The 23,575-nt window shown below is 40.0% G+C and overlaps 2 protein-coding genes and 1 non-coding gene across 8 annotated transcripts in view; 2 read left to right on the top strand and 1 right to left on the bottom strand.

Annotated features, from left to right (window-relative positions):
- The first annotated feature begins 273 nt into the window (after positions 1–273).
- nol11 (nucleolar protein 11) lies at positions 274–11,998 on the top strand. The gene is made up of 18 exons (XM_040034294.1): positions 274–471; positions 1,132–1,245; positions 1,856–1,912; positions 2,292–2,440; positions 2,549–2,606; positions 2,725–2,866; positions 3,390–3,596; positions 4,239–4,315; positions 4,784–4,911; positions 5,027–5,117; positions 5,486–5,551; positions 5,663–5,847; positions 6,093–6,218; positions 8,223–8,444; positions 8,635–8,713; positions 8,819–8,911; positions 11,233–11,340; positions 11,473–11,998. Exons 1-18 carry the CDS (start codon positions 325–327, stop codon positions 11,584–11,586), a joined length of 2,163 nt encoding a protein of 720 aa, XP_039890228.1. The 5' UTR covers positions 274–324; the 3' UTR covers positions 11,587–11,998.
- Positions 11,999–12,377: 379 nt separating this feature from the next.
- Positions 12,378–12,459, bottom strand: trnas-aga. Its single transcript has one exon. It is a non-coding gene; the product is annotated as a tRNA-Ser (tRNA).
- A 991-nt stretch (positions 12,460–13,450) lies between these two features.
- Positions 13,451–23,575, top strand: part of LOC120735109 (nucleosome-remodeling factor subunit BPTF-like) — a 56,700-nt gene continuing 46,575 nt past the window's right edge. For 3 of the 6 annotated variants that reach the window (XM_040034291.1, XM_040034292.1, XM_040034290.1), the window contains exons 1-2: positions 13,453–14,296; positions 17,780–18,602. In XM_040034291.1, the coding sequence (XP_039890225.1) occupies positions 13,723–14,296; positions 17,780–18,602 (1,397 nt within the window). In that variant the 5' untranslated portion in view covers positions 13,453–13,722. Of the gene's footprint in view, positions 14,297–17,779; positions 18,603–23,575 lie in introns of all 6 variants that reach the window. The other 3 variants (XM_040034288.1, XM_040034287.1, XM_040034289.1) reach the window with 3 other exon arrangements.

The raw sequence follows: 23,575 nt of genomic DNA on the forward strand, positions 1-23,575 counted from the left end.
TGATGACTGGTGAGGAGTAGGATGAGGACTTCTTTCTACTTCTTGAATTACTGTTTTCCTTATGTTTAGTTTTTGTATCATTGTAACGTGTTCAAAATAAAGCCTCATCCAATAAGTTCTATATATCTAAAATTAATCATTGGGTAAAAAATATTAAAAGTGTTTTCAAATGTCTCAAAACTAAAAAAAAAATTAAGTTTTTCTTTTTTTCTTTTTTTTTGGGAGGGCAAAACAAGATCCCGCCGCAGTGACAGAAGTCTCGTGGATCCGGTGCGTCAGTTCATCTGTATTCTCGCGAGATCCAACGAGTTCTTCTCGTCCAGCATGGCAGCGCTGTATGAAGGATACACGTTGTGTGGGCTTGTTCCAGATCAAAATCTGTCAAGTTCAGGCATTCAAGGGATCGAAGAGGAGAGAGATCGCGATCATGTCGTGGTCACGGATTCAACCAGATCAGTGACTCTGTACAAGGTAACGTTTAAAATTAGCTTTCAGGAGGCTCCCCTAACCTGGGCCAGCTGATCAGTGCGACTCGTGTTAGCATCCTCCGGTTTTCTGGCCAGCAGCGTTGGAACCAGAGTGTTAGACGAAACCGAACATGCATTTAAAGCTGTCTTATATCTTATTAAGTGTGTTTTAAGTGAAACTCGGCAGTAAATGTTTTACATTGGTTTTGTAAACTTGCTATTCGAATATGACAGTCAAATGTTTGCTAAAGTTAGCTACAGACATCACAAGTCGTGTATACCTTTAAAATGTGACTTCTCTAGGGGGCAGCTTCAGCGGCTAACTCGTTGTTTTGCATGCGATAAAAACGGCTTGACGATAAGGCTGCATGTCTTATCCTCGTTTTCTCCAACGTGAATGAGCGTGTCAAGCCTCGTTGTTTGGATAAGCTAAACGCATTACAGTGTAGTTAAAATAGCTAAAGTTACTGCTGTGTGTGTCCTGAATAAGGCAAACTGTCTATCAGATCTTTATCAAGTCTTTTGAGATCCGTTCACAGCGGTAAAAGATGTGGTTGTAGCAAACAGTCTTTACATAACTCTGCACTGCGTGTGTATGGCTAAATAGAAACTATGTGAAACATCACCTCTTTATTAATTATCCCTTTGTTTTATGGCCTGAAAGGTGTCAGACCAGAAGCCGCTGGGGAGCTGGACAGTGAAACAAGGACAAAAACTGACGTGCCCGGCAGTCTTCAACTCACAAACCAACGAATATGTGGCAGTAACAGACAACAAGGTAGGCTTTGGTGACTGCTTTGGTTGCTGCAGTGTCTCACTGGACAGTTTATTAGGTACATCTTACTAATACAAAGTTGGAGACCTTTTAGCCTTCAGCACTACTTTAATTCTTCGACAATGTGCTGAAAACATTACTCAGAGGTTTTGGTCTGTATAAACATGACAGTCAAAAGGTGCTTTATTAGATTGAGATCAGGTGACTGTGTGGCCCACTGGGTACAGTAAACTTACTGTAATGTTTAAGAAACCAGTTATAGATGATTTCAGCTTTGTGACATGGGGCGTTATCCTGCTAAAGCAGCCATTGACAGTTAGGTGTACTATGATGAAAAGGGGTGGATATTATCAAGAACAACCATTTAGTTACTATAAAATCGACTTGGGAGCAGAATCAGTCACTATCGGCACAATAGGTAAACACTATTTTATTTTGTGAAGGGCCAGTATCAGTCAAAAAAAAAGTCTATCGGCCAACATATATGTGCATCCCTCTTTCAATAGGCAGTATCTGTATTTCGTATATGAGATCAGTTCAAAGATGTCTCCAGTGATCTGCGTTTTTAGAATAAATTTTCATGTTGTAATGTTTTTGATGTTGTGTCTTTAAGGTGATAAGAATTTGGAAGGAAGATGATATACTATTGGACAAAGCCTTCAAAGCAACAGTAAGTCCGAACATATACATTGATGTAGACAGTAGACAGCCACCCCGCTTCTACCACCAAAAACAGAAATGAAGACTACAACAAAACACACAATCCCTGCTCTAAGGGTATCTCCTCTCCACTGGTGTAAATATTTTAGTACAGATTGTTGTAGAGTCCACTGCTCACCGTCTCCACAGCAAGACTGGTTGTACTTAAGACTTGGAGAGAGCAACAAAACACATAAGAACCACTGTAGACCTGCTGATGATGTTAAATTGCACATTGCTCCTAAAATTCTCAGTAGTATTTAGAGCAATTAACCTGAAAATAATTAATTAACTAGTGTGTTGTTGACAGACGTGAACACTTCTGCCTTTTCCGTGTGCTTTTTCTCCAGGTTTCTTCAGATGTCTGGAAGGTTCACTGTACAGTTGGAGGGGAGCCTGTGGTCTTGTTTCAGAGAGGAGCTGTGAGACTGCTGGACTCTCTGCTTGCTGCTCCACAGCAGCCCATAGAGGAGGTGCTAGCTCAAGAAGAAGCCATCAGGTCGATGTCATTTGGCAAACTTTATGTTGACCTTATTCTAGAGCTGTACTTGAGTGCAACATGTTAACTTTTAACCCCCCCCCCCCTTTTTTTTTTTTTTGTCTGCAGGTGGAGCACCATCATAGTGGCAGAGACCCAGCAGTTTATCATCATCACAACTGAACAGGTAAAATACTTGATGGGCTAAAAGTTTCAAGTGGATTTAGTTTTAAGTGCTCATTGCTTTTGCAACACAGCTAATGTCCTTGCTTTTGCCCAACATGACTGTAACTGTCTCCCCGCAGAAAGGAGAGCATTTTCTCTACCTGCAGAGACTGAACCCAAACTCTGTACAGAGGTACCGGCTTGAGAGAGAAGAACCTGGTCTCTCCCCGCTGAGCTTCTCTGCCACTTACAGGGATAAGCACATCTGCCTCCTTTATCTCTGTAAGCCACACTTTCCTGTCAGAACATTTTGAATGTTGGTGCTTGAGGCCATATGCTATGGAATTTGGAAAAGATAATTACTGGCACTGCAAGCCAGTTACAGGGGGTGGGAGTGTAAAAACGTGCAGCTGTGTTCCTTCATCAGGGTCATCAACAATTATAAAAATGTGACTTTAAAAAAAATGACATCCCTTAAGTAACTAAGTTTAAACTTGTACTCAAAAGGCCCCCCCTAGTCCCCCTCCTCTGAACAGTACTGCTGAGCTGATTTGAGACACTTTTGAAGGATTAGCAGTTTAAAATAAGACGTGTAGTGAAGGTCCACTACTGTGAATAAGATCCCCTTTGCTCTCTCACTTCAGTTAGTTGTGAATGCACTCTTCTCCAATTGCTCACAGTTTGATAATCTGATGTAAATAAGTGGTGCACTCTACATGTATGAAGCTAAATTACACAAACACACAGTTGGTGAGGTATGCAGTATGTAGTATTGCTAATGTTTAAACATTTCTCTCACATTTAGACCCTAATGGTCACGTGTACCAGAGTGTGCTCTCCGTGCGGGGCCTCGGGACTGAAGAGGGGGTCCAGGCCTTACCCCTGCCCCGTAGCCTGCTGCTGGGTCTTCCTGTTGGTGATGGCCAGCTGGAGGCAGCGTCGGCCATGGCTCTGGATGAAGCCCATGTAGCTGTTGTTGGGGTTCCACATCCCTCTGCTGGAGGTGGTAAAGGTAAATGCTGTTAAATTACAATATCTAAAATAAAGATCTTTAACTCCTCTACAAGTACCATACTGTGCATGGCAAATCCTCTTGAAATTAGTCTTTTATATATAATATCAAGGCTTTCAGTAAGCCCTTGTAGGGAGTTGGCATGGAAACAGCGGCTTTTTTTCTTAGTAGCACAGTTTCACATTATCATACTGATGAAATGTAGAGCTGTTATTTTCCTACCTGCTTGTCTTTTATGTCTTAGTTAATCAGTTAAAAAAAACGTAAAACTCAACTCTGCTTGTTTAGTCTTAGCTAGTTATTTCTTCTCTTTTTGCCAAGATCACAAATAATAGTGATAGCGGTGTAAACAGCTATCACTTGATGCTATGTTGTTTTGCCCTTTGTTTTTAAGTAATTAAATATAGTAAATAATGGGTTAGCTGGCCTAAATGTGGTTTCTAGTGTCTGGATTTTATTCAGTGGCTAAAAAAAAAGTTCTGAAGCTGAAGTGGTTTTGCAGGTTGAAGTTATTAGAACTGAAATGAATTCTTGGTTAACATGCTAGCTTTCTGGCTTAAAAGATATCTGTCAGATCAAAAATGAAGTATCTGATCTGGGTGTCTGTAGTTCCTGAATGTCTCTCTGCCTGTGTTATTTTAGACTTTCTTTGCATCTGGAATACCAACTTTCAGACGCTTCAGGCTGGAAAAGAGATGGCTGGAAAGATCTACGGACAGGTAGGAATGCATTGACCCAAACAGAATATAAAGTTTGTTTATTTATTTATTTAACGGTCCTGGTTTTTGACTAGGATGAAGCAATAAATTTTAAAGCAATAATGCTACTCAGAAATTGTGACTTACATTAGTGCTAAGTCATCATTCACAATAGTAAAGCCTAATCTTTAAAAGTGACTGGATTACTTCATACTCACACGACAGCAATCACACGTGCTCAGGTTTCATTGTTATTAACTGTGGGCCAAGGTTCCCTGTCCTTCCAGCTGCTGGGTGCTGATGGAGGACTGTATGACTTTGGTAGAGCACTGTGTCTGCACTCCACTGTGAGGGGGCTCACTGTCCCTTCTCACAACTTTATAGCAGTTTACAATCTTAAAACCAGTGTATTAGACACAAATATGTAGCAACAGTTTTGAACTATGTCTGCATCATCTTTGTGTTGATTTTATTGTCTCTCTCATACAGCTTTGGAGTTATTCCAACAAGGTATTTATTCCACATGGGAAAACCCTCTCCATTATACCCTTCGAGTGCCCCAAATCTTCACTTGCCTCTGCCCTGGGAAAATTAAAACATACAAAGACTGAAGGTGAGCTGAATCAAACATGTCATACTCTCGCTCGACTCAAAATTATATCTCTGATTCCCATTTTTACATGAGAAATTGTGTTCACTCAGTACTCTTTTGTTTGTTTTTTAACCACAGAGTCGAAGACTCCTGAATTCTGTGCCGTCTTGGAATAACATTCTTCACGGTGAAAAAGCTCAGCCCTCAAAATCTGCAGAAACGAGGAGGACGGTAAGTTGGATAAGTGTTTTTGCGAACTGTGAGTTCGTCATTGTCCACACTCTTGCAGAGATGAACGGCTTATGGCAGAAGCCTTAACATTGTTCCCGTTTGTAAAACCTTTATATAAAAGAGTTATATAATATGATAATGGGAAACATGTTTCTTTGTCGTTCTGTTTAAATCTCTAATGACATTAAAAGAAAAAATAATGTTGCATAACATTTGGAATTACTGGAATAAGGTACTCTAAATAGTAAGAAGAAATATTACTAACTATTGAAAAAATATTATAGTAATATTTATTTATTAAACTTATCTGTGAGACACCAGTGTTGTGTGGTAGATCCTTAACTTGATTCTTCTGTTTTTCCATACAGAGAACGACCCGTAAGTCCCAGTCAACAACTAATTTAACAACTGACCAAGTATTAGAGCTCATCAAGGTAAAAACGTGACTTATTTTTATGACACAGCTTTCGTTCTGTATGCTTCAGCGCAACAGAATTATACCAAACAATTCTGAATTTAAAAAATATATTTATTTTCCCTCTTAGACAGCACCAGTGGAAGAGATCCAGAAAGAGGTGGAGGGGTTCCTGACCAGGGCAGAGTTCCAGGACCTGCAGCCCTCAGTGGGACAGCTTGCATTAACCCTCGTGTCCCGGAGTCTTGCCGATCCAGCCTTCTACTCTTCTAGCACGCTGGCACAGCTGGTTCACACTCGGTGCCTTTGCCACAGGTATGTATGGCAAGTGAGATAAGGTAGATGGAAAAAATATTGACTCTCAAAACTCTTTTAGTGTGTAGAATTTATTTTATATTCTTTTAATGTAGTTTACATTTTTAATAAGGTACCATAAAATAGGTTTGTACTCTAATGTGGGAAACATGAAGGAAACCCCAAACTGTTTTCTTGCATACAGATAGAAATATTCAACAAGTGAGCAATTGAATATAACTATGTGCCGTCATTGCATTCAACAGTGTGTGTCCTGACCTTGTGCTCCTGGCCCTTGAGAAGAAGGATTACTTCCTGTGTCAGCTCTGCTTGCAGTTCTTCCCTGACATTCCAGAAGCTGTTACCTGTGCCTGCCTGAAGGCATTCATCAGGTAAGACGGGCTGTTTTTAACTGTGCAACAACTTATGTACAAATTCCAGTTTATGGACAGTAAGTGATCTGCCAGTGTCCTTTGCATGCTAACGGTATTCTTACTTTTGGTATGCATACAGTTGCAGTAGTATTTTAAAGTGGACTTCCATGCTTGTCCTTATCTCTGCCACATATACACTCACTGGAGACACTGTTAACTATACCAAGGTAGTACCAGGAATCCCCTTTTGCCTTCAGAACTGCCTTAATTCTTTGTGGCGCAGATTCAAAAAGGTCCTGGAAATGTCCCTTTGAGAGTTTGGTCCGTATTGGCATAAGAGGATCACACAGTTGCTGCAGATTTGTTGGCTGTACATCCATCCTGTCTCTCTACATGCCAAAGGTGTTCTGTTGGGTTGAGCTGTGGTTACTGTGGAGCCCATTGGAGTACAGTAAACTCACTGTCATGTTAAAGAAACCAATTTGAGATGGTTTGAGCTTTTTGCCATAGAATCCATTAGAGCAGGGCGATATGACCAAAAATATTTATCACGATATACATTTGAAAATTTTGCGACAACAATATAACTGACGATATAATTGACACTAGACAAAACACTTTACAACTCCAAAACTTTATTAGTGCAAAAAAAAACCCATCAATGTATTTTAACTTACACAAGCAGCTGTTTTTAATGTGCATTAAAGTTATATAAAAATTAACACTGCAAATGCAAATTCCTTGCTGACAAGTTTAACCAAAAGGCATTTCCAGTGGAAATTGGCCGACATATCCTCAGCATAACCATGTATAATATCCACAAAACTTACAAAGAAGTTATACACACACAACACTGTAATATTATGTTGAAGCACAGTACGTATCACTCGCGAGGCTCCTGCCTACGATAGCTGTAATGCTCCGACAATCCATCAAGCGGTGCAGGTTCGTAGCTTAGCAAAGTCGTACTAAAACATTTGACAGATTTTCGAGCGCCGTGTACGACATAAAATCGTTTCGAGGTCAGTAAACACAACCTGAATTGATACATAAGCCCCACGGGATTATAAGGGGCACTGTTGATTTTCAGAAAAATCAAAGGATTGATTTGAAGTGTGCCGTATTTTCCAAAAAACACGGTAATAACGACGGCCCGCTAGCATGCGCTACCAAAAATAGTGCTTTGTTGTGTATCTGACGGAGGAAAGCTAAACCAGTTCCACACCACTGAAGTTGCAGCATTTTTACAAACCAGTTCTGGTTCATCTGTTTCATTCAACGATCTGCTTTCGTCCTTCTCATTCTCCATCACCGCCATGCTTTTTCCGCCAAGTGCGTATGAAAACAAAGGCACTGCGCATGCGCGTTTTACCCATATTCTATCGCGATATTTCATTTTCTTATCGTTGCCCAACATTATACCGGTATTACCCTGAATGTTATGATATGGCCCAGCCCTAGAATCCATCTTATAGTGAAGTAATAAATGCATTAAAAAAATCCAAACGGCATTGTGTATAACAGCAAAGCTATGATTTCCTCATTCTGACCTGATGACCTGCTTCATTTGAACTTTAGCAAGTCTTCTTGACCATGTATGTTTGCCTAAATACAGTGAGCAGCTGCCAAGTGATTGGCTGTTTAGATGTATGGAAGTGGCTGGTGAGTGTATCTCAAATGCAGGTGACTCTAACATGGCCATCTCAGCCACACACCTCTCACTAAAAGCAGAGAAAATCCACCCACCTGACATTCAAGCCTGCTTGTGAGATGCAATGAGTCTGAAGAAAGTAGCCTCAAAGGGCAAGGAGTTAAAATGTCTCATTTCAGAACGCTGCGGGTAATCATAAGATAAATGATTATTATGAACTGTGAATCATGCATAGCTACCCTAGTGGAGTACGAGAATCAAAACTTAGAGATGGGAATTGGGATTATAGGTTCCCTTTAATAATCTGATTCGTGGCCTGACATAGCATTATGTTCTATAAATGCAAGTTGTTTTTGTTCTGTTTCATGCAGTATACCAGATGTTGATGCAGAGAAGGTGAGCCTGGAGCCTGACAGCGTCGAGTTTATGGAAAACCTAATCACGAGAGATCGTGCAGAGGCTGGCTTGCAGAATGGTTTTAGCCCCACTTCGTCAGTCGTCAATGACCATCAGACCAGAGCTGAAGACGTGAAGAAGGCCTCAGCTCCTTCACAACTCAGTTGTCCAGTGGGATTACACAAGGCTGTTCTAATGTATCCTCCCAGCACTCAGACATCGTCACCATTCTGTTCTGTTGTCCTCACAGCTTCTTGCATTCAGCTTAAATATCCGACAGTCTTTGTTGTTAGTTAAGCTGCAGTTTTGCAAAGTGGTTGTGTAATAATTTAAATGTAAAAATGCATGAAAATCTAAAAGTATTGGGTCTTAACTGGAGCTGCATAGAAATGAGATCTTGCAGACACCGTACAGTGACACCTTTCTCCTCCCACACCTAAAAGATCTTTCCTCTCAACATGTCATGGTAAGTAACTGCTATCAAATTATTCCACTTCTCTAAAAAAAAACTAGACAGTGCTTTAATCCCAAACAACTCTGATATTTGCCATTTTCTTTTTCTTCCAATCAGCTTTTCCTCCAGTACCTGCAATTTTTATACCTAAAATATTCCCAGGATGCTTTCCCACAGATGGAGGGATTTAGATCACCAAGTCTGAGTCAGGTTTGTATCTGTGTCCAAATAAGCAATTAGGATGGCTTTGCTTTACATGCAGTCTTCCAAGTTACAGTTTATTGAACACTTGATGTAAGCACTCAGTGCACTCTAAAAATTGCTTACCAAACTGTTGAATTTAGCAATTTGTGGAACCTACATTGGAAGGAGGTGTTTCATGGAGCACTTTACAGCACAAGCACGAGGAGGGAATTTGGATCGTTCCTGCCTACAAAATCATTTCAGTTCATCAGTACTTTTAGGGCCGATTTAAATGAAAAGCACCTTTCAGGCCATCCCACAAATGTCTAGCTGGCATTTGTGAAACTTTCCAAACTTTATTTCTTCATTTAATTGTGTGATTAGACATCTTTGTCTTGTCTTAAGGGACTAAAAGTTGTATCTTAATGACGAGGTGTTGACCCCATTGCTTGGTATGATCCATTCTTTAAAAGAAGCACGATTGGTTGATTAAATTAAATTTAAGCAGTAATGGGCAGAATGGGGGGAAAAATAAGTACTCTTTTGTGAGTCAGTTGGGGGGGGGGAATTTTTGTGTTATTGATTTAAGTGGGAAATGTGAGCAAACCTGCAATGAGATCAGCCTCAAACATTATCACAATCTAACCCGCAGCATTTGGAGAATATTTCTCCTGGCTCATTTGCCTCGGATGTCGAAGCTAGGAGTGATGCCACTCATGATATGAGAGCATTCAAACAGCCTAGTTGTAAACGCAAGGAAAAAAAATACAATTTGTTTAGTTGCTTAGCAAGGTAGGGCCCTTCATGCATCACTAGCACTATAGTGCAATGTTTTTGCATTTAAAAACACAGCTTTAGCACGTACATGGATGGAGCCCAGTCTGTGTATGTGGCTCGTTTAGCAGGTCGCAAATGACAACAGCAGGAGTGCAGATTGTTTCACAATTTCTTTTGCTTGCACCACTGCCGTCTTGATTTGGGGTTGGTGGGGCTGCTCCGACTTGAGGGGGCATTGCAGTTGAAAATTTCTACCACAAACTCATGTTCTATAAATGGACTGGACCGTAATTGTTGAAGTATAGAAGTGAATTGAGCCTTGGTGTTGCAGTTGAGAAATAGCAATTTTAATGGTGGCAGATTTAAATATGTCGGTCAACTATAATCCCACAATTATATTTAGTGTTTATAAAGACAGCTGTCTCTCCAGCCTTATCTCCATCTACTTGTCTCCATCTGTGGACTATAGAAAAATTTTTTAAAAATGAAAGAGGTCAGATATTTTCTTGCATGAGTGAATCTGTCAGCGCACCTTAAATATTGGTGCAACAGCTTTGACAAATCAGCTTGTCTGAATAATTTAAATAGTGATACTTTGAGTTTAAAAAGATGAACTGGATTGCATGAAATCTGTGTATTCCCTCTGTTGATGGGTGAAACAGGTGATGGTGTAGAGTTGTTCAGGGTCTTTGGCATTTTCTCCTCTACTTAAGAAACCCAGGAGCCTCTAAATGCCTGTGAATAACCTTTGTTTTTACCAGCCTTTAGTCCTGACCTCAAAGGGAAATGATTAAAAATCATAATAAATGTAATAATTTTCCTATAAATGTGTCACTGAGAGCAATTGTTAGTACTTAGACTCACATCTTTGGAAATTATTTATGCCTCACTCCTAATGTTTCTCTAAAGCTTCTTCCCAAGGCCCTGTAAAAGTTGTTGTGATAAAGGTATTATTCCCACCAACCACCCTTTACATAGTTTTTAAAGAAATCTTTAGCACAGAGGTTCAGTTAGGTTTTCCAACCTGTAGTGTGGATGATTATTTCATTTGTTGAATAAAGATGTGAAAAAATTGACTGTTATTGGTTTAGTCAGATTGAGGTTGCTTATAAATGCAACTTAGATGAAGCTCAGACTGCATTTTATTAGAACTCAACACATAAAAAACAATAATGCCAGGGTTCCTTGCAGCTGTGTCAGTGCAGCTATTATCTGTATGCCAAGAAATAATTAAGTGACAGAAAAAAACATTTTTATCAACCATGCTGACAGATTTTCCTGTGGATGCTGTGGATGACAGACCTATTTTCACCTGGGTGTGGGTTAGTTCTCCCACGGCACATACACGCAGTGTAAACATTTACAAGAGAGATTAAAAGAAATGCAATCACTGGAGACGCACGATTTTTATTGCGCTTGTAATTATTTATGCCTGAATAATAAAAATACTTTACTGGAGTTTGGCACAAAATTGTTGTATACAAATTATTGAATGCAAAAAATCTGGTTTTCCTGTTGGAGCAAAACAAGAAAAAGAAATGCTCACTGTGCGTTGCTTTGTTTGATTGTAGATCATGGATTGGGTGTGTTTGCTGTTGGATGCTCATTTTACGGTGCTAGTAATGACTCCAGAAGCTAAAGGCTTGCTGCTGAACCTCCACAGCTTTGTTAAATCTCAGGTAACAAACAGTTATTCCTTTTATCTGCTCAGTAATCAGCTGCATGTTAATTTTAATAATACCTATTTTGTGTGTCAGCATAGTGCTTATTACTGCAATCTTATTTTAAAAAATGCTTTCTTGTATCTTCAGGTGAGACTGGTTTCTGAGCTTGGGAAAATTGAGGGAAGCCTTCAAGAACTCCGTAAAATGAAGGCGAAGGAGAGCATCGGACAGTACTCCATTGAAATCATTGAGCTGTTTTAGAATGTGTACAAAATAATTTTAATCATTCATAACACCATCTTCTTCCAACCTTTTAGATAAAATGATTTCACGGTTATTATTCTTGAGTGCTTTTTTTTTTTTTTTGCCACAGGCGTTTGCTATCCAGATGTGTAGGCCTTGAAAAAGTTGCGGCTCTCTTTTAACCATGTTTTAAACTTGTTTAAGTCGTCAAAATATTTGACAATTCGCTTCATTTCTGGTTTTGTAAAAGTTTAATGCAGAAGCCACCTCATGCAACAGTATGGTGTGAGATTGTAATGTTAATATTGGGGCTTTGCCTTTAGAACTGTGAGAGTTGATGCCTTATTTTTGTATGTGTCATTACACAGCTGAAAACTGTTGTGAAAACCTTTTATGTTTAATATTAAAAAAGATGATGAAAACATGTTAATTCATTTGTCTTTATTTTTATTAAAAGCTGCTGTCAGATATCAGCTTAATTAAAGTTTTAAGTTTAAAAGTTTGTAGTGTTCATTTTGACTAAGATTAAAATATCACTTTCATTAAGTGTACTAAAATATATAAAAATATATAATGTACTGTATGTGGAAGTAGGTGAAAAGAAAACTGTTATGGCTGTTACTGAGGGTGAGCATTTAGCAAGATTTTGAGTGAACCTCCAGTTGAATTTTAGTTTTCTTCCATCAATGAATGTGGTGCTAAAAAGTAAAGATGAATAAATCTAGATGAGGGCAGTCGATTGGTGTTTCCATTATTTCCCGCCAATAATCAACGCAAACTTATCTTCGTGGTGAAAGAAAAGAACGATTCGTTGTCGGCAGGATTCGAACCTGCGCGGGGAGACCCCAATGGATTTCTAGTCCATCGCCTTAACCACTCGGCCACGACAACCGATACTCACACAAGACTATTAGAACCAATATCACACTACACAACCACATATCTATTGCCTAGTTGAGTTTTGTATTACAGGATAATATGAGGTAAAAAAGACACTTTTCTGTATGTTTAGCCGTTCTGCGGTAAGGTTATGTTCCGTCTGCTGGTGAATTAGCAATCCAAAGTGACAGAAAAAACGGACAGAAAAGATTAAAAAATCAAGTTAACCTATACAAGTTGTAAAGTCAACCCAGAGGGTAACAAGTTACAACTATTACGCTGTACATACTGTACATACTTTAAAGGCTAATAAGCACTACTACTTTTTAGGTTAACTGACTACACTGGCAAACAACGCGTAACGATTTTAAAGTTATATAATATACATTCGTATCTTAAATAAATTGCAGCTGCTCTCACACATTTGCGGTATTTTCAAAGTGATTGGTGTGTGGTATTAACTTTAATGAGCGCGTATTTGTGTCCATGTAATAGAGCTTAATGTCGGACGCATTATCTTCTCGCCTCGCTTTGCAGTGACGACGATGGCGACAGGGCCGAAAATGAATTATTGTGTTTTACTGAGTGCACTCAACCCACCTGAGATTAAAACCACACAACAGAAGCACCAAACACTAATAAAGTACTATTGACGGACAGCTTTTGCATGGATAACCAATTTTATGAACTAGCACGGCAATTGCGTCTATTGTGGAATAGTGAGTCACGTGATCTCGAATAGACTCAGGCCTGCTAAGATCAAGTTCGAGAATGACGCTAGCACTTCCGTGTGTGCTACAGCGACGTCCTTAAGGCGAAATCGCTTAAATCTCTTTTTTTAAATGTATGACCTCCCACTGTGGCATTAAAAATAATATTCTGCATTTTAAACGGCTGCTCTGCTCTGTTCAACTGGGTATATAGTCAGTGTTTTGATTTTTTAGCTTTTAGTTGCTTTTATTTTGAAGGAGCTAGCGCTCTACGTCTGCTTTGAGCCACTGTTAACCTGAGTTTTAGCTTGACGCAGTTTTGGGGCCTGCTGTGTTTTCAACGGAGGGAGAGTGGTGAAGAAAAATGGCGTCTGCAGGCGACCCAGAGCGGGACACCGGCCATTCAGTTTGAGCTTTCCGCTCACAAATAGAGACTGGGGGTTGGTGGGGACCTATCTGGAACCGTCGCCAGATCTGTTGGCGTTTTCTTCCCCGTTTTTCTCCGGTGTGCGTCGCTCGTTCAAGCAGCGAGATTGAAGCGGAACAGAAGATACTCTCTCCCACAATGAGAGGGAGAAGAGGAAGGCCGCCCAAACAAGCAGCAGTGATGCGGGAAGGTTCACCCGGGCCAGTCCGTGGCTCTCGAGGCGGCAGGAGTAGAGGGATGCGTGGACGGGGAAGGGGCAGAGGAAGGGGTCGGGGACGGGGTGCAAGTGGCGGCGTTTGTGGCACTGGCTCTGTGGAGGTAGATACAGAAATCTCCGGTCGAGAGAACTTTCATTCGTCCCGGGGCCGCAGGAAAGTTGGAGCCTCCACCACCGCCGCTACCGCTGCATCGCGGGGCAGAGGAGGCAGAGGGAGAGGCAGGGGGTCTAGAGGCGGCCGCGGCAGTAGAGGCGGAGTGAGGCGGCCTCAAACCAAGGTGGTCTACGACGACAACAGCGACGAGGAGGACGATAATTTAAGCTACAGATCAGACGAAGATGAACTCCTGAACGACAACCCTTCGTCGGATCTTGAAGAAGAGGAGGCCTTGGGAAACGACTCTGACTATGTGGAGGAACTACCAGATGATGATGATGCCAGCTACTGTACCGAGAGTAGTTTTAGAAGCCACAGCACACTCGGGAGCACCCCAGGTAAGTTCGTTTGCAGGTGCACGCACTTTAGGAAACCGGGTTTTGCAGCACTTAAAGTGTGCATTATATTTTTAGCTCAGTACAGAAACCAAGCCGCATTGTTCAAAATGGAGCTTGCACTCAGAAACAGGCCTTTGTTTACCCCGTGCTCCTGGTCGCTGGTTTGCAGATCTGCTCCACGCTTTAACCGGCTCTCGTGCTTTTGACTTTTGAAGGATCAGCACATTTCTGTTATTAATTTGTAATTAAGAATTTTTTTTGTTCGTGCTCTCGTGCACGGTATTACCACGCGCGCTGCCTTGGATTTCTTTTCATACGCACCGAGAAATAGGATGCACGAAAAGCGTTTGTTACTTTATATTCATTCATTCACCTTTTCCCCAAAAATGTGTGCGTATTAATGAAAGTTTGTACAAAGTGAGACGCTGTAGCCAAACACGTGTTTTGTTAATATTGTCTCCAGTTTGTAGCGGATTTATCGGGCATTGTTGTGCTTTTTCCACGTGAAGTGCAGTAAGTGTTCGTAGTAAAAGAGCAGTTTAAAGAGTTTTATGCACAGTCAGTAGACCTTACTCAGGCTTTTTACAGGGCATTTGCACAAGACATATTTTCGTTCATATTGCTGCCAAATGAGTTTGACAGGCGTTTGTTTTGAAGAGAACCGCTCTTTCTTTCACTTGTTGCAAACAGCAGCTCATTACGTAGTCGACGTTACCATAGTAACCACTCATGTTTATCAATTAAGGGCTTTGAATTCATCTCTTTTCCACTTAATGATCACTTTAATAAAGTTGTGCGCGCAAAAATTAGTTGACACTCCTGTTATGCAATGCAATGCATTAGAAACAGTATGCCAACTACTGGAAGTAATTCTAGATAGGATTAGGAGGACTCAGGAGTGCATTCCAGTATGTCCAACAGCACAAGCTTGTGCTTATGCAGATCTCTGAAAAGAAATAATAGAATTTGGATTTTATTCTTTTACATATAAATATTTTTTCCACTTTTGTCTGCAGTGGTCAGGATTCATTTTTCAAAGGATACACCCATAATTTTCGACTTTCTATTAATCTGTTTACTTTTGCTATAGATGTGTGAACATGGCAGCATTGTGTGCCTACCGTGAATGTGCTTTCAAAGGACTAATAGCAACAGACAAGCATCATTCAGTCCACTGGCTGACACATATTGTAAATTCAAACACATTGCACATGCCAGTCCACCATTTGTGGACTCAATTCCTGTGTTTGATGCTCAGTTAAACCTCCTGCCTGCCGTTGTTGGACCATTTAATTGTTTTATTGCTGTAGTCTCTGTTTACCCATCACCTCTAAACCACAGTACAGTATCAGGCCAGCCATACATACAGCTGCTAAAAAGTGACTAGCTCACTTACACTGATTGCACAGTATGACAGGCAATGCTGATAATAGAGTTATTTATTTGGGTTTTGAAAGAAAACCTCATGTCAAACTTAAGAGCCTGTGAGATCTGCACACACTATTGTGTATTCATGTAATGCAAATTTTATAAAAACAGTGTACTTAAAGTAATACTACACTGATTATACATATTTAATACATCCAGTGGGATAAAAACAATGACTTGCAAATAATTTAAAGCCTACATATAAAAAATAGTCTTAAAAAATCATATCATACTTGCCTATTTTTAATCACATGTTTGAAAGGCGGAAGTTGGGGCAAAGAAAGACTGGAAAATGCCTGGAGGAAAAAGGAGTTTGTAGAACATCTCACAACTAATGATGTTAATGTTTGTAACATGGGTGGGTATAAAGCATCCCCAGGAGACTGAGTCTTTGCTGATTAAATATAGGGAGGGTTTGAGCACTCTGCAAGACTGTATGGACAAAATAGTAAAGAATTTGTGCATAATTAAATTCAAATACTCGAGGAATCTGGTGAAATCTCTGTATGCCGTGGATGAGGCCAAAAAGCAATAGGAGTGGCCATGACGGCGAAATGCATTTTTAAAGAAACCAAAAAAACAGACGATTTTAGTGTAGAAATTATTGAATGGTCTCAGAAACACTTGTGAACATCAGTGTGATCTTGAACATAGTTTGTCACTGGAGCCACAAAAGTTAAAACTCTACTATGTAAAGAAGGGAAAAAACCCAACCCTCAATAACAAGATCCTGACCTGAACTCATTTAAGAGTGAGGTGAAGTGGAAAACGGGTTTGATCTGTCAAAATCTGAATTTCTTCATAGGAAATCATGACTAAAGAATTGGGGAATTATCAAGTTTGTTATTAGTGCGCAATGCAAATGTTCATCCATCCATCCAACCATCTTTCTGTGCCTTTGTCTGTCATCTATCTAACTATCTATCTATTATTAGAAGGCAGTGCCGAAAAACCTGCCTATAGTCTGGGTCTGTCACCAAATAAGAGGAGCTTTATGAGATGAAAAAAGCAACAAAGGAGCAGCTTAACTCTTATGTATATGCAGCAAAGTGGAAAAGTATTTGGCTTCCAAAACTACAACAGTCTGTCTCCCCAGTTCCCCAAACACTCACCACATGCCGTTAAAAGAAGAGGTGATACAATCCTTTGAGAAACGGTCCCGTGTGCCGACTTTGTTGAAATGCAGGCTTCAAATTTTAAACGAGTATATTTTTAAAAAAATACACATTGTCATCTATATATTTGTATTAGTGCTACATTCAAACAAATATAGATTTTTTAAAATATGTTTAAATCCTACATCCTGCTTTTTCTTACATTTTACACAGTGTCATGTTTATTTAGTTATTCTTTCAGATGGGTCTGTAGACAGAGATTGTCCAGAATGAATACCCAGGTTTAGTACATGCAGCTTATGCTGCAACACCTGCACACATTTCCTCAACAGTAACAAAAGCAGGCTTATAAATCAACTTGGAGCATTTAGTGTGTTTATCCTAAGACAAGGATATTTTTGTCAGCCTTTAAGATCACTTCCCCAGCTCTTCACACTTGGTTACAAATAGCCCAGCTCACATCCGTACTAGCTTGTGATTCCTCAAAATTCCTCACATCTCCTGTTTCTATTTGTAAGGGGAGGGTGCAAAGTTCTATTACTGTTGTGTTATTGCATCCATTTTTTTATTAGAGCAGATTATTGGGCTTGGAGCTCGCCAGTTGCACTCATAGCACTTAAAAGATGCTTCTTGTGGGTTCTCCTGTAGCTGAAATTATAAGAAGGAATCTCCACAGATTGCTCTGGATTTGCCAAGGGCATCTCTCTGTGGCTGTGTTACTGCAGACAGTTTATTCTTGCAAAATTACAGAGCAAAGTCAATAAGACCTTAAGGGTGTTGCTACATTAAGGTATAAGGATGTAATGACTAACGGTAAACTGCATACAGTGTAGCTCATTACAGTTTGGTGTCGTGTTTGTAATGTTTTTTTTGTGATTTTGGCTTTTTCACCACATCTCTCATCTCTCCTGACTTTTTTTTTCCTTTTTTTCTTGCATAGGCCGGAAAAAGACTCGGACACTGCAACCACGGTCACCTATTCATGAGGCAAAGGACATTCCTTCCTTGGAGCTTCCCAAGTCCTCTGAGGACCTCCTTGTTCCTACCTCACAGCTCCTCAACGTGTCTGCCGTCTACGAGGTGCTCCGCAACTTTGGCACAGTTTTACGGCTCTCTCCGTTCCGTTTTGAGGATTTCTGTGCAGCTTTGGCCAGCCAAGAGCAATGCACGCTGTTGGCAGAGACCCACGTCTCCTTGCTCAAAGCTATTCTCAGAGAAGAGGACACTTCTAACACCACATTTGGTCCCACTGACGTGAAGGACTCCGTTAACTCCACTCTGTATTTTGTGGATGGTATGACTTGGCCGGAGGTGGTGCGGGCGTACTGTGAGAGTGACCCAGAGTACCGGCACATTTTACCTTTCCAGGAAAATGAGGATTACCCTTACGGACCATTGGATAGCAAAATTAAAGTTCTTCAGTTTTTGGTGGACCAGTTCCTGGCAACCAACATTGCCCGAGAGGAGCTTATGTCAGAGGGGGTGGTAGCGTACGACGACCACTGCAGGGTGTGCCATCGCCTTGGTGACCTGCTGTGCTGTGAGACATGTTCAGCTGTATACCATCTGGAGTGTGTCAAGCCGCCACTGCAGGAAGTACCAGAGGACGAGTGGCAGTGCGAGGTGTGTGTGGCACACAAGGTACCCGGTGTGGCGGACAGCATCCCAGAAGTGCAGAAGAGCAGACCATTTATTCGTCAACTACCAATTGGCTACGACCGACACCACCGTAAATACTGGTTTTTGAATCGCCGCGTTATCGTGTAAGTTCACATTGTTTCATGTTATGCTGTTGCACAGGATTGAACAGTGACACGTGGCTTCATTTTGTAAGCTGATTTACGTTGATAATATGAAATTTATTTCTTTAGTTATTTCTCAAAGTTTCCAAAAGACACAGCAGTTTTGACACAGTTTGAAATTTCTTCTGATGGGGGTTCATACATTGCGAAACTGAGACCGAAATCACGATTTCCATTTTCTTATACTGTAATACCTATCTAGAGTCAAGCAAACTCTATCGCTTAGTCAAAGTGTGCTGTTCTGGTGAAATCAGTAATGTTTAAAGATCAGAAAAACTATCAGAGTAATAGAGTTTATTAATTTTTTCATGGTCCAATAATGACTTAATAATCAGGCTTTCCATGAAATACCTTTTTAACATTTTCTTTTTTTTAATAAACCTCTCAAAAACTGATCTGAGCTGAAACCGTGGCTCAAAACCTGAGATATGAATCATACTGTAAACTACTAATACAAAACAAAGACACAGGTGCCAGACGTTTGTGGTTTATCTCAACGAAAGAGCATTTGTTTGTTAGACTAGTGTTCTTTAAAGCACTTTAATCCACTCTAAGGCAGAGTCTCCAACTTGGTGTCGTATCAAAGTGGGAGTGTTGATGAGTGTCACAAACCATATGCACATAGACTTATAAAGAACATCACAGGGAAGCACAATATGCCCATTAATCCCTTAATGTGCTTTCTGTACAGTTTTTCTTCTTAGTACGATATGTACTCTAACTACTATGTCGTGTTTTGGGGTCTGTTTGGTTAATCACAGCCACTTATGAACAGATTGGCATCAGTGATTGACATCATCTTTGTTCCAGCCTGTAGGTGTTAATCTTTAAGAAAAAAAAAAAAAAAAAAAGACCTGCACTATATTCAACATGCACTTAACTCGGCTGATTTAAAAACAGAATATTGTCACAAGTTTATTCCTGAGCATGACTGAGAGTATAGCATAACCACAGAATCATTCACAAACTCTAGATCAGGGTGTCAAACATAAGGCCCGGGGGCCCTAATCGGCCCAGCAAAGACTCCAATGCGGTCCAGTGGACAGCTTTAGAAAATGTGAAGAAGTGCATAGATTTTGAACTTTTAACTCTCTAAGTTTTACAGCTTTTCCAATTGAGAAATACCCCCACCGCTCATTGCAATCAGTACTAAACCAAAGTACACGGACATTTTCTTTGAATCAATGAAAACTTTATATTCTAAATTTATAATTGCAGGACAGTCTGAGCAATGAAATACCAGAAGCTTCTCTGTAACTTTTTTTTTTTTTTTTAAATGTCATGTGCAATAAATTGAAGTGCTCATATAATGCTTTTTACCTTTTTTCCCCTTTGGTTAAGGGCGCTATAACTTTTTTTTGTGTCTTTGCAAAATCATTGTAGAAACTAAAACTACAAAAAGTCAGATCAAAAGAGGTTAGTCTTTCCTACAGAAGACCCTGCTTTTGAAATGGCTCGTATTGCAGTCCAGTGTTTTCTTCAGTGAGTTATCTATGTCATTATGTGCTGCATTTGCACAGTGCCTCGCTTTGCATCTAGTTTAGCACAACTCACACACAGAAACAAGGCGCTTCCTCTTAGGCCACATTTTTTAATGACTTGGTAGAGCACAATACATCTTCTGTGGTCGGCTGCAAGACAGAACACAAGAGTTTTCATGCACTTCTGGCATCCACGAAACCGACGATCTAATGGGTAATTTTTATTTTTATGGCAATGTCTTCATATCAATAGGACATACTGGCATGTTAGGTGGATAAGTTGGCTAGCATTAACATAACTGTTGATTACTTGCCCACAGGCAGCACCTGTGTCAAAACAATGATGCTCAGGTGCCCTTAAGGAGCCACAGAGGAAGAAGTAAGCAGGAACACGTCAACCAGAGAGCATAAAATGTCAAAGAAACTTATAGCAACTACAGGCAAAGTAGATTAGCAACTTTTCCCAACTGCGATTAAAGCAGCCATGATAACACTGATTGCCATATGAAAGGGTGGCGAATACATTAGTAGATTATCTAGATTACTGGAAAGTAGAGCAGGGCGATATGACCTAAGACACACAAGGCACACGGGATTATAAGGGGCACTGTCGATTTTCAGAAAAATCAAAGAATTGATTTTAAGTGTGCCGTATTTTCCAAAAAACACGGTAATAACGACAGCCCACCAGCATGCTCTACCAAAAATAGTGCTTTGTTGTGTATCTGACGGAGGAAAGCTAAACCAGTTCCACACAACTGAAGTTGCAGCATTTTTACAAACCAGTTCTGGTTCATCTGTTTCATTCAACGATCTGCGTTCGCGCAGATGTAAACAAAGGCACTGCGCATGCGCGTTTTACCCATATTCTATTGCGATATTTCATTTTCTTATCATTGCCCAACATTATACCAGTATTACCGTGAACGGTATGGTATGGCCCAGCCCTACTGGAAAGTCCACTAATGACCCACCAAACGTGACACGATTGAAATTCTTTGTTTGTTTGTCTTTTTCAAGAGCTCTAATGAGCTAATATGAGGACAAACATATGTGCTTTATCAGTAATAAAACATGTAAACTTTTTCAGACAGAGTTAACAGCAAATAACATGTCTGAACCTGGAAATAATCTGGACATTTTAAAAAGGTCTTCAGGTTACAACCAGGCTTTGTTCCCACTCAGTTCAGCCCAGATCAGTGTCACGGTTATGAGTACTGGTCAAATCCCTTTGATATTAACATTCAGGTTGAAACATCCAAAAAGCACAGCCAAGCATAGTCAAACAGACATAAAACAATTTTTGTTCAGTGCAACAAGGTTTGCAAAACAGATAATTCACCAGCAGGACTAACAGTCAGCAATTTCCGTATTCTTTCTATCCACACTGCACAATCATATTGTGGAAATGATTGGACAGTATACTTTTCTGCTGCAGATAATTTGTAATTGAAGTGGTGATTTACAGTTTTTAACACTCTATCATAGGGCTGTGCGATATGACCAAAATCTCATATCCCGATATAAGACATCTATCGTCCGATAACGATATAAATCACAAAAACTTTCTGTAAATTCTGTGAGTCTCGGGCAGCTCGACTTGCGTGAAGTGTTTCCAGCTGGGCGTCGTGTACCTGGAGTCGAGTGTTTTAACCGATGCATGAAACAATACATTTTTAGTCATAAGTTGTAACAGCCTTCTTTGTGAGTATTTATTAAACGGCGTGCTGCGGGGAAAAGCCTGTTCTAACGTTTGAGTCTAAGGTTTATTTTTTAGCACCTGACGGCTCTTTTTTGCTTCTCATCCGTAAATACTCTGCATACTCTTTCACGTGATTCAGTTTATTTTGAAAAGTCTCAACAGGATCTTTGAGCTTTATTGTGAAAGTTTTATGTGGAAAATAAACAAGCGGAAACGCGTTGTTGCTAACAACAAAGCATAAAAACTGTTGCTTGTCCGTCCGTAGTGTGGTTATATTAAATATAAGAGAAAGAGAGAACTTTAAGAAATTAATATAGCCACTAGAGTGACCATCAAAACAATGAAAAAATATTGCGGTAAACAGTTTATTTTGCGACACCACGAAACAAACGATAGCGTAAAATGAAACGATAGATGTTTTTTATATCGTCATCCAATATATATCGTTATATCGAACAGCCCTACTGTATCATAACTTGGTTTCATGCATGTGAGTACATATCTGCATGTTGGAATAGACCGGCTTTTTATTAAACCAGACTACATCTCCATTATAGTTTTAACATAACCTTACTATCAGCAGTATTGGTCCCATATGCTAGCAACTGATATTAGTATTGAGCAGCCACAGATGGTGTGTATGTGCACCCGCTGGATCAGCAGCAGCAGACAGTGTGCAACATAAATCATAAAGGAGCATGAATGACCTAAACAAAAGGAGATTTAGGAGTTTAGGTGGCCTGAGGTTTGTCATTGCTACATTTCACTTTTTTTGCTTCCTCTGCTCCACCCTGATCACCAAATCAGCCAACAGCAGGTGCTGAGCAACCAGTCTTTGGACTACCTTTTAAAAGCTCTGTTCACTTACAAGAAGTGCACAAGCTGTGTATGTGCAATGGGGGGAAAAAAGTTTTGTGCGCACAGATGGCCGGGAGGGATGCTGAATAGACACTACTGTTACATGGCCTGAGGCTTCACATTCCCTTGGCAGGAACTCTGTAGCTGCTGCAAAATGAAGTCAAGTGTCCATGTGAAGTGAAGTTGTTCCATTGTCATGTAAAGCTTAAGATATTTCCAGTTTTGTTTTTTAACATTTAGAGAAAGCAAAAGGATATATAAACCTTTTATTTAAAATAAACAGATAAGCACCGTCATATCATGTCAAAGATGTACTTAAAGCAAAAATACATGGGCTCTGCCTTTGGGGAAAAATATTAAAGTACAAAATTTCCGTGCAAAACATGTAATCTCTGTAATCACTTGTTATTGAGAAAGTTGTTGCTAAGAGACCTGTGAGGCCTAAGCCAGCTGTGATACTCTAGTACATGTACTGTAGCTCAAATATTAATATGCATTAATATGTGTTTGTACATCACAGTATTTCACGGAAATTTCTGATAATATAGGGAAAAAACTGAACAGTGTTTAATCAGTGACTGCAGCTTGCAGTCAGCAGCACTTATCAGGGCCAAAAAACGAGGGTATTTTCTATACGTATTTTCCAATGAGCTTCTGTCATTGATGACTGCTACCTAATTCAAAGTGTGAAGCTATTTCCACATGATGCTAGCAGCAGCATTATATGGCAATGGCAGTGACACAGCAGAAATCAAATGTTAGTGCAAAAGTAGCTTAGGTGGCGTTTTATACCTTTTAATACTTAATAATTAAAGTTTTCATCAGCCTCTATTGTTTTTGTCACATAATAACATTGAATGTGAAGGATATTTTCTATTTGGGATGCTGTAATT

This window comes from Simochromis diagramma, unplaced genomic scaffold (genome assembly GCF_900408965.1).
Source record: "Simochromis diagramma unplaced genomic scaffold, fSimDia1.1 OVJJ01000747.1, whole genome shotgun sequence".
NCBI lineage: Eukaryota > Metazoa > Chordata > Actinopteri > Cichliformes > Cichlidae > Simochromis > Simochromis diagramma.

What these genes read in the sequence shown, in the direction of transcription:
- nol11 (XM_040034294.1), top strand. Translation starts at nt 325, where the DNA reads ATGGCAGCGCTGTATGAAGGATACACGTTGTGTGGGCTTGTTCCAGAT. An exon ending in GATCAGTGACTCTGTACAAG is followed by an intron (nt 472 to 1,131) that starts GTAACGTTTAAA and finishes ATGGCCTGAAAG; the next exon opens with GTGTCAGACCAGAAGCCGCT. An exon ending in TTACACAAGGCTGTTCTAAT is followed by an intron (nt 8,445 to 8,634) that starts GTATCCTCCCAG and finishes GGAGCTGCATAG; the next exon opens with AAATGAGATCTTGCAGACAC.